Source organism: Adiantum capillus-veneris, chromosome 8 (assembly GCF_014529385.1).
Source record: "Adiantum capillus-veneris isolate H3 chromosome 8, ASM1452938v2, whole genome shotgun sequence".
In the NCBI taxonomy this organism is placed as follows: Eukaryota; Viridiplantae; Streptophyta; class Polypodiopsida; order Polypodiales; family Pteridaceae; genus Adiantum; species Adiantum capillus-veneris.
The window spans coordinates 3,397,657-3,408,791 of NC_140938.1; the positions used below are offsets into that span (position 1 = coordinate 3,397,657).

Here is an 11,135-nt window from a genome sequence, read left to right on the forward strand (position 1 = left end):
GGTCCTGTCCGAGCCGGGTCCTCCTGAGCCGGTGCCGTCCGCGCCAGGACCCCTTGACACAACACCTCGACCCGAGCCGGTCTCGTCTGAGCCGGGCCCTCCTGAGCCGGTGCCGTCCGAGCCAGGACCCCTTGAAAAAACACCCCGACCCGAGCCGGTCCCGTCCGAGCCGGGCCCTTGAAGACAAAACGTCCCCTCCCCGACGCGCCCAGATCCTGAGGCGTCACAGAGGGTAATGGGAAATGCCATAGCAAGCAATCCACTATAAATTACTCTCCAAGTTTTGGCACAAGTATGAAACGCCACTAAAAATGTAAGGGATATATGCCCACATGAATAGATGCTTGCACTCATTGGGGTTGTGTTGACGATCAAACCAATGCCACAAGGACCTTGATCTCAGTGGACATATGCAACAAGCAAGCAGCACCATGCTCCTTGAGTTGGCAATACATGACAACATGGATATGAAGAGAGCACGGACTGAGGGTAGCTATGAGCATAATGGTGGACACGGCAATCTCTCTATCTACAAGTTGCCATTGAAGGCAACATAAAGGGTGCGCATGTAATCTAAAAACCAACCGCTGCGTCAAATCCTTATAAGCAGAACTTTACATGAAGTTTGCCGCTACGGCCCGCTAGTCTAGCTGCAAAGTGAAAGAGGGAGAGATCGGTTATGATGCAGATGAAGGCAATCATGTGCGTGAGGAGGCTCTGGCCATACCCTCGTGAATTCCAGGCTATGCAAAATTTCCTATAGCCAAAGTCTCATGTGCGTAACCTTAGAGAGGGACAAACCGGCCGATGTGGACCATCAATACATGTAAGAAACCTCCTCTTTAGGTTATCTTTTGATTCAAATTTCATTTTCAATTCAGAATGTAGAGCTTAGAAGTTAGGAAGAGATGGGTGCAGGACAAATGATGGTGAAGAAAGGCTCTTGAAGGGATTCATTCTCTGTTATGTACTTTGTTGTTGTATGGACGCGTGAGAAAAAGGAGGAGGAGCATCACCAGCTTCCATTGTGATGAGGTACTGATCAATTGCCGGCAGATTCTGCTACGCGTTCCTTGCTTGAAAGCCAGTTGGAAGCTGCTGTGAGAGGCAAGGAATCCCCTGCAGCACCTCGCTCTTCTTCCTCGGCAGGGGCTGGCAAGTTGAGGTCCAGCAGCTCTTCCATCTTCAGCTGCACTACAGGTACCTGCTTATTTATATTATTATTGCCTTCTTCTCCAGTCTCCACGAGGCTCCTGCTGCACTCGCATCCTCCCCCTCTCTCTTCCCCTGCTCTGTCTCCTTTCACAAGCTCAAGATCGCAGGCTATGGCTCCCCGGTGCCTGTTATACCCCCCTTCCACTACAACCTGTAGCTGATTCTTGCCGCTCAACTTGGGATTACTAGAGGCAGCCTCCACCCAGCCCCTTTGAGCTGACATACCTTCATCAGCTTGTTCGGCCTGAGAAGGAGTCCTCCTCCCCGGCCCCATCATCACCTTGTTCAGATCCAACTCCTCCTCCTCACATAACACATGCCCTCCCAACCAGCTATGTGCAGAGGCATGCCCTGCTTTCATTTCGTCGCAAGAGGGTACAGAATCCTGCCTCCCCTTGTTGCTTATCCCGGAGACATGCGCCAAGTCCTTCTCCATTGCTGCCGACGACAACGAAATGTTCATCCAAGCTTCAACGGATGCAAATGAGCCCGAGTCTTGCCGTCCTTTCCTGCTCAATTCAGACGTTCTCTGATCAGACATGGCGATCCCTGTTGCGCAAGCTGCACCATCGCTGTCTTGCCTCAATAGAGAGCATCTTTTGCCTGGCTCAGGCATGCTGCTTCCACCCCAATGGCACCTTTTGTGACCTCCCAGAGCTTGACCTGTCGAGAACACCCTGTTGCATATGCTACATTGATGGATTTTGGACTGCTGGGATTGCTGAAGAGGATTATGGTGGTGGTGGTGCAGCATAAAGGTGCCTGCTGTAGCGGCTATAATGGAGGAAGAAGAGGAGCAAGAAGAGGCCTGGTGCTTGAGCTGCATCTGCTTCTCTGGTGAAGCTATGGCTGACTCAAAGGTTTGGTCTTCTTCCATCTTCTCACTGCAAGTGATGGAGAATTGCAAGAATTGGCCCATACTCATCTCCTCAGGGGGTGGTGTGGGTGCAGGGTAAGGCCCCTGCTCTTCTTGATCCCCTGCTATCTGCTGCTGTACAATGGTGTCAACTACATCTTCTTCCTCCCTTTGACATGACTGCTGATGGGCATTTTCTACTCCTGTTGCCATCGTTAGTGCAATGGAGCTCATCTCCGCAGCCGCATCGGCAGGGGCAGAACCACCCTCCTCTGCTGCATTTGTCCTGGCAAAGCAGCCCTTGACCTTCTTATGGCTGGCCCTGTGGCCCCCCAAGGCTTGATGGGACCGGAATGTTTTCTTGCAGGTGCTGCATTCAAACCTACTTTTGTGATCCCAGGAGCCCTTGTCATGGTCATCTTCCCAATTCCTGTCACACGTGCCCTCTCCTTCCTGCAGGAAGTGAATGCTCTTCTGCACACGCCCATTGTAGCTGCTTCTCTTCTCCTTCAGCTCCATGGCCTTTCTTGCTTCTGTCAAGCTCAACAAAGGGGACTGTCGGACATGGTTCTTCCAATTCAGAAGCGCAGAATCCCCATCTGACTCATCAGCCTTGCTCTTGGCGGCGAAGGCAAGCATGACCAAACAGTCCGCCATGTCGCAGTCCTCCATCACCTCATCAGGGGGAGTGTGGGATTCTGAGAAGTGGCCGCCATCGCCTCCCGACACCAAGTCCTGCAAGGAGCGTTTGGAGCGGCGTTCTCCTCGCCCTCCTAGCCCATTCAGATCAACTGCAGGCGCGTGATGATGTTCTCTTCCATTCATGTAAGCTGCCTCGATGCTCTCGGTATCACTCTCCTCCGCGTCGCAGCGTGGGCGGGGCCCGGAGACTCGAGGTTTAATGGCGTCGTCCGCATCAGATTGGTCGCGGAAGCTAGGAGCAGGGGGGCTTATAGCGAGGGACTTAGTGGGGGCCGCAGGTTTGTAATCGCCGTCCGCATCTTTAATCATGGTACCGTGCTGGGGCGGGCCGACGGCTGCTGTGCGGTCCGGCATCCTCTCCCTCAGATTGGAGATTGATGTGGGTGGCTGGATGCCCCTCCATTGGCGTTCGGGGTGGCAGCGCATGTGGCCAAAGAGGGCTTTCCAAGAAGGGAACTGCTTGCCGCACTCAGTGCAGGCGCGGGCCTTTTCGGAGAAGAGGGAGTTGCCTTTCTTGATGGGGGCAGGGGCGGAGGAGCTGGCGAGAGCAGAGGAGGTGGAGGCGGGAGGAGCTGCGCAGGGGCTGGAAGCGGAGGCAGGGGCGGCCAATTCGAGAGTGTAATCGGGATCCAGAAATCGCCGGCTTCGCTTGGGGTTGCTGCGCAGAGTGTATTGGAGCTTCTTGTCCTCGCTATGAGCTACATTAATGGCAGGGCCATCGCTTATATGATTTCCGGCGTAGCTGACGGGCGGGGGCGCCGCCGCCGCTAGCAAACGCAGCTGCTCATCCTCAACGCAGCTGCCCAATGCACCCAAGTTTGGAGGCGCTGCGTCCTCAGCGCTGCCCTCTTCAGCCGTGAACTCCGATCCCACATCCAACTCCATCTCTGCAGGAGCGGAAGCAGCGCAGCTACTCTTATGCAGCCTCGTGCAGCCCGCCTCCTCATTGCTTATGCTTTCCTCAGCCGGCAGCTTGAGGGCCTCATCGCCGCGATTCTCATCGCCGCCTCCTTCTTCCTGAATCGCGGCCTCCATCTCCAGCTACGCCTCTGCTAGTTGGGCTGCTGCTGAGGTCGCAGAAGCAGAAGAGGAGGTGGTCGATGCTTGCTATGATGGATTGTGGCAACTGCCATGGTCTTGGTGGCTGCAACCGTCACCAATTTTTGCATATAGGCCTATACCAACGTATTTGTTTCTCTCGATCAAAGGCTGCTGATGAAGCTCTGTAGCCTTGTGTAAGATAGAAGAGTCAACGTGAAGAAACTCCAAAGTAGAGCTGTCGTTCGTAAGCTTCGCATACTATTATATATACAGGCATTTAAGGACAAAGAAACGCGGGGCAAGTTACCCGTGCATTTCGTGAAATTACCAGAATACCCTCTCTCAATTTGGATAAAGTACTCAAGTTCTATTTTATTTTTTTTGCACTACTTACAAATGTGAGTTGTATTGTATTCTTATCTAAAAAAAATTACATAGTAGCTATGCTCAAATCGAGCCAAGGCATCGGAGTTCTGATAGCCAAATGATCAGCTAACAAGGGAGCCACCTTGACATGACTAGTATGGCTAATCTGGCAACCACCCATCTGCAAGAAAAGACATGACCACTAAATTCGAGAAGACTGTGATATGCAAGGGGTTGCCACCATGAAGAGTGACATGTCTCCTCACCCTACATGGCCACCAGGCAGTTGAAGTCTAAGCATCCAAGAGACCCGAAAAAGCTTCTCCCATATGACCCGGGCATCACATACCCATGAGAAACTTTTTGACTAGAAAGCAAGGCCACATGCGATACATCACCAACCACGTCGCAATCAAGAGAGATGCCAAGGAAATGAAGGTGTCACCAAGCCTTCACTGCTGCCACCATGAGAATACCTGCCCCCACACCAAGGTAGATCGGGAGGCCTCTCGATCACAAAGTTCTTCAGGTCTAGGTGAGCAAGGTTTAACCCCAAGCTAGGGAGGGGTTTCCCCCATATCCCGATGCAAAAAGGTGTGCAATGGTGGAATTGAAGCTGATCTCTTTAGATAGCTTATTCCAGTGTTAGAGTTTACAGCTACTGGTGATTCATTAGTTCAATCAGTAGAACTGGAGGAAAAGATAGAAATTGAGCTAAAACAATTACATGGACTGGAATACATCTGCTGAGAAATAGACAACTAAATGACTGGAATTAGTGTTCAGATTCAGATTCAGAAGGAATGGATACAAAGTATATCTGGCTGAAGTATATTTGACTACTGTATTAGGAATTACAAAGTAAGAGTACAAGTGAGAACAATGTAGCTTGGGAACAGCTTCAGGACTACAACCACACAACTAAGAGTAAGAAGTCAAAAGATAAAACAGCTCAAGAGTACAGCCAACTCGATTACAATGTAATGGGTCCTATTTATAGCCTCTTGGAGTTATTATGGTAACCGTCATGGTAATTATTGACTGGTCCGCTGCTCGGCTTTCCAAGAGCTGGTTCCTACCTAGTGAAACTGCCTCTGCCATCTACATCCTTCCCTCCTTTCTTGAATTTTGGTAAGACTCCAAAATTTCTGAAAAAAATCCACCGTCTGATCCTTCTGAAACATAGCTTTATGTCATATTTCATGCTTTGTCGAGTGCTTGACACCCCCTATAATTGTAATTCCAAGGGTGTCAGCCAAAGAGATGCCCACACCTGGCTCAAAAAATCCACCGTCTGATTTTGAAAATGTTTGGAAAAATCCACCGTCTGATTTTGAGACGACTGAAAAATTCCTCCATCGAATGCCGAGATGGAACTACCCAGTATCTTTCCACTGAACCCACTTCCTTTTACCCTTAGGTCTTGATGGAGGAGAGGTCCTTTGCTTGTGGTAGTCTGGTCTTCAAGAATAGCTTCCACCCTCTGATTCAGAACTCCCTTAGCAATCTGCATTTGCACTAAGACCTCTTTAAACTGACTTCTGACACCTTTCATACATCTATATGTCGACTTATTCCCCAATAGGAGTTCTAATTCCATAGAAAGGGAATGGCAATATGCAGTAGAATGCCTCTGTCAATGTGGATTAACTACTTTATCATCAGCAGATAATATCCATTCAGGCACTCTCTCTAGCAGTTGTATTGTACTAGGATGCTCAGGCAATTGGCACACCTCTTGATCATGGAAAGCAGATGATTTCCAATGTTGAACCATTTCCCTAGCGCCGACATATAGTCGCTGAAATCGCTCCAGATCAGTGATAAGATCATCATCCTCCAGATACATCTTGGTTATAGGAACCTGCTTATGTCGTAATCTCTTGTTCAGCGTGATGAGCTGTAGTGAATGTTGCTCATCACTTGTTGGAATCTCAGTTACAGCTTTGCCTTCCCCTTTATCACCTGTATCGTGCTGTGATTGGTGTGCTGGTGAATTTTCAGCATTGCTGGTTTGTTGATCTCCCCCTTGCTAGTCACCCGATTGTTGTCCTTCAGGCTGGTCTGATTGGTCTGCCTTGGACTGACTCCCTCTTGTAGCCCCCGCTCCACCATTACCAGGTCCTGAAGGTGGAGATGGAGGAGAGTCATCATAACCATGCCCATCATCACCATGCCCCTCTTCGGATTCCTCCCCCTTCTCTTCTTCATCAGCTTCTGTCTTATCATCATCTTCCTCAAGGTTATTCTGCTGCTCAATATAATCAAGGATAGCTTGATTTGCCAGAGCACTGTTATATTCAAAGAGTTTGTCTTGCAAGTCACTCTGCATTGTCTCCATGAGAGTCCTCAAATTGTCTATATTGAAAACAGCATTCCCTTTCGGATTTAATATCTCAGCAAGATTAATATTATAGATGTATCTTTCTGTTAAGGTGGCTTTCAGAGCAGTGTGGGTATTCAGCAAGGAGTTGAAATCAACTCGCTTCATTCTCAGCAGAGTTTCGAATCTGTCCGCAGCCCTTTCAGCTTCTACCTTTTCTTCCCTCAAAGTCCGTACCTCAGACTCCATGTTGGATAACCTATTTCTAATTGTTGCTGAATTGTCCTAGCCAATTGAGCTTCAATGATACTGTGGCGCAAGGTCTGGGCGGCCCTCTCCTGCTCCATCTTTTCAATCTGCTGCTCAGCTTCCTTCAATTCAGTTTTTGCCTTGGTCAATTCATCATCTGACACTGAAGTATTCAACATTTGTCCTATGGCATTCACAATAGTATTCCAAGATGACTGAATTAGTACATAACAGCCTTCCTGCACTGTGGCTGGGTCACAGGCACTTGGCTCATAAACCGTGACAGGAGCCATATATGGTAGTGCAGAATAATCAGACTTCTACAGAATTAGACGTCCTATGAGAGGATGAGTCTGTAGCTACTGTAACCTGTCTTTCTTTGTTAATCGTAGGGCTGCTTCACTATAAGGAATGAAAACCTTTCGCAGTGGACTTGAAGGTGGTGGCCCTTTTCCCTTATCAGTCTGATCTGCTGGCTACTCATCAGCACTGGCCCTATCTGATTGGTCCTGTCCCGTACTGGTAATTGCTGAAATCTGCCATGTTGACTGGGTAACTCCACCAGTGGTCTGATTGAGACGTTGTTCAGTCTGACTGGTCGGAGTCTTTTCAGTGGACACTGTTTGAATCTGGCTTTCTAACCGCTTAAGAAGAGCAGTGCTTTTAGTCAATGTTGTCCTTGGTCTTTTAGAACTGCCAGCCTCCTCTTGTGTGGCCTTTCTCTTTTGTCGAGTGATAACTAACTGGTTTTCTGGGGACACTTCATCTGAAGTACTTCAACATTGCTAGGCGCTGGAAATGGCTTCTGGCTCCAAGCCAATCTTACCTGGGCATGGGCGTCTAGAGAAGATGCCCAATAAAGAAACTGTCAAACATACCAAGCTTTGAAGACATTCTGGGACTTCAACTTGGCAGTCTGCTGAAGCACATTGTGTGATAATATCTGACAGAGATTGATAGAAACTGTAGAGTCCAATCTTTTGCCTAAGAGCATAGCAAATAGCTTCTCTGACACATAAGTAGGATTATTTTTAAGACTCACAGCTTCAGCCACAAACTGGTAGGCAACAGGAATGTCTAGACCTGCTACTGACACTCCTTGCACAATGGCTTTTCGTTTCTTTTTTGCAGTATCATCTTCTTTCAAGGCTGCACTGATTTGCTATGCAGTTGCCACAAATGGCTTTGGCCCATTTGGCATTCGGAATACAAAAGCAATGTTCTCTAGAGTGATTGCTACTTTTCTACCATAGACCATAGCACTTCCGTCTTCGGCATTGAAAGAATCCAAAACTTGCCTTATAATTGCTTTGTCGAACTCTATCCTTGTTGCTTGCACAACCACATGTAAATCCCACAGTCTGAGTAAGGCCTTTGCTTGCTCAGTAACCATATATCTATGTATTTTGTTGTGAGGAATAAGCGTCGCTTTTGCAACACCAATAAGGGCTTGGGTTTCGTCTATAGTTTCAGTATCTTCTCCGACATTTTTTTCCCACCCATACACCGTGAAGACGATGAATCAATATGCGAAGAAGAAGATGACTTACTTGATTCGTCAAACTCGTATCCTGGTGCGGCTGGCAAGGATAAACTGCAGTCTACAGTTTCCTCGGATGAAGAGGTTTGTGGCTGTAGCGAAGAAACTTCAGAGCTCGACGATGGCGAATGAGCAAAAGTTTGCAGGCGTCGCGCAAGAGACTTGCGAGGAAAAACGCTTACTCGCCTTATTGTTATACACGTTGGCACCATAAAAGCTCCACCACTTACCGTTCCTAGAGTTCTGTGCACCGCAAGTGACATGGCAGACATGCATTGGATAAGAATTTCTTTTGTCTTTGAAATGATTACCAATGATAGTCCTTCCAATCGTTGTTTCCCTAAGAACTGATATTGGTTCTCGTAATTTTTTGGTTTTGGTCTGGATAGGGTTTGGTCGCACTAGTACTGTTCTGGATTTTTGACTGGCTTTGGAACTGGTTGTACATGGAAAAGACCTAAAATAGCTGATTCTGGATTTTCCTGGTCTTCAGTTCCCAGACCATCAATACCCGTTTTCCTGGCTTCTGAATAATAGAGCTTGATTTTAGCTCCATTATATACCCTTGGCAACAATAATCTAGACAGATCTTTCAGCCTTACCGTGCCATTTGAGAACACCCAATCAACTTTAAATGGTCCTGCCCAGGCTATCTTTAAGTTTGGTTTCTTACGACCTAATTTTGACTCATATAAGAGAATCAGATCGCCTTTCTGAAACTCCATGACCTTAATTCGTTTGTCATGCCAGTGTTTCCTTCTTTGCTGAACAATTTCTTCCTCTAGCATAGCCCTTTGTCTTAGCTCATCTAGCTGCGTTAACTCTTCCAGTCTCTTTTTTAGATTGTGATTAAAATCCTGGCCATGCTCGACGGCCATTCTGAGATTGGGTATGACAAATTCCATTGGTACAACAGCTTCAGTGCCATACACCATTCTAAATGGTGTTAACCCGGTAGTGACCTTATAAGCTGTTCTATATGCCCATAGAGCAGTTTGAAGTTTCAAGTCCCACTACTCTGGCTTTTTCTGCACGATCTTGGTAAGGATAATCTTGACGGTCTTGTTACTACTTTCCGCTTGCCCATTGCATCTAGGATAATAAGGTGTTGATTTCCGATGCTTGACTGAAAGCATGTCCGTGAGAATATCGATAGTGTCATTTATAAAGTGTGTTCCTTGGTCTGACACAATCTCCACAGGACATCCGTATCAACAGACAATGTTCTCAAATAGGAACCTAGCCGTGGATTTTGCTGTGTTGTCGGGAAGAGCCTTAGCCTCAATCCACTTAGTCACATAACAGATAGCCATTAATATGTATCTATTCTTTCTGAGAGTAATCTTTTTGAATGGCCCCACAAAATCCAAACCGCATTTCATGAAAACACCCAGTGACTGGACTGGTGTTAAAGGAGTCATGTCTGCTGTTGTGGGTCTGCCCATTCTTTGGCATATATCACAGGTTTTACAAAAGCTTCTGTCATTAGATATTAAAGTCTGCCACCATAACCCAGCCTGCAGAATCTTCTTGAAAGTAATATCAGTAAAAAAATGTCCACCAGATTCCCCATTATGTGTCTCTGCAATAACTTGCCTTCTACCCTCCATAGGCATACATCGGCGAAGAATCCCATCGACACCCAATCTGTAGAGTGAGGCGCCAATGATAATGAACTTAAGGCTTTTAATAACCAAAGCCTTCCTTTGATTCTGAGTCGAATCATCTGGGAACCCTCCCTGAGACAGGAACTGATATACTTCATACAGTTTTGGATCAATTGACTCTTCCGCTTCGAGCTGAAAAAGTTCTGCATCTACTGGCTCGTCTCTTAAAGACTCCTTAGAGTAGCCTTCTGTACTCCTGGATAGAAATCAACACCACAATGGTTTTTGTCAGGTTTATGAAAAATACGAAATTCAAATTCCACAGTCTGCCTTGAATAATGACTTTATTAATCAGAAATAATAAGGCTTGATTATCCACATAGAAATGAAAAAACTTGCCCAACAAATAATGTCTGAATTTGGTGGCACTAAAAACCATCCCTAAGGCTTCTCTTTCAGTAGTTGTATATTCTTGTTCAGCTTGACTGAACCTACGACTGGCAAAGTATACTGGATAGTCAGTTCTTCCTTTTGGCTGAGCTAGAATCGCTCCCATTGTCAGTCTCGAAGCATCCACATGTACATGGAAAATGACATCCCAATCCGGTTGTCGAAGGACTGGTGTACTGACGATGGCATTCTTTAATTTCTGAAAACTTTCTTCACATTCAACAGTCCAACTGAACTTGCTGGTTTTCTTTGTAAGCTCATACAATGGTAATGCTTGAGAAGCAAACTTGTGCACAAACCTTCTGTAAAAATTAATATATCCCAGAAAAGAACTTAATTCTGATGCATTCCTAAGCGCCTTGGCCTGTTGAACGCACCGGATCTTGTCATTGGCCATTTCTATTCCATTTTTGGACACCACATGTCCTAGTACCTGTCCTTTCCAGACTAAGAAAACAGATTTGAATGGATTCAGACAAATCCGCTTTTCTTGGAAGCGCTTAAAAACCATCTCCAAAAATAGTAAATTCTTTTTCTCTGTGGATATACAGTGAAGTCATCCATGAATATGGCGAGGAATTGATGAAGAAATTCACTGAAGATTTTTATCATACATCTTTGAAAAGTGGCGGGTGCATTGCAAAGGCTAAATGGCATTACCAGATACATAAATGCTCCCCACTCCGTAATAAAAGTGGTCTTTTTTCCGATCCTCAAGAGAAATTTGTAACTGGTTATAACCACTATACCCATCCATAAAGCTATACATCTCATCTCCTGCAATTT

The 11,135-nt window shown here is 46.6% G+C and overlaps 1 protein-coding gene across 1 annotated transcript; it reads right to left on the minus strand.

Annotated features, from left to right (window-relative positions):
• Positions 1-583: 583 nt before the first annotated feature.
• Positions 584-4,129, minus strand: LOC147451588 (uncharacterized). Its single transcript, XM_086517492.1, has one exon. The coding sequence runs from the start codon at positions 3,806-3,808 to the stop codon at positions 1,043-1,045; it is 2,766 nt and encodes a 921-aa protein (XP_086373618.1). The 5' UTR covers positions 3,809-4,129; the 3' UTR covers positions 584-1,042.
• Between the last annotated feature and the right edge of the window lie 7,006 nt (positions 4,130-11,135).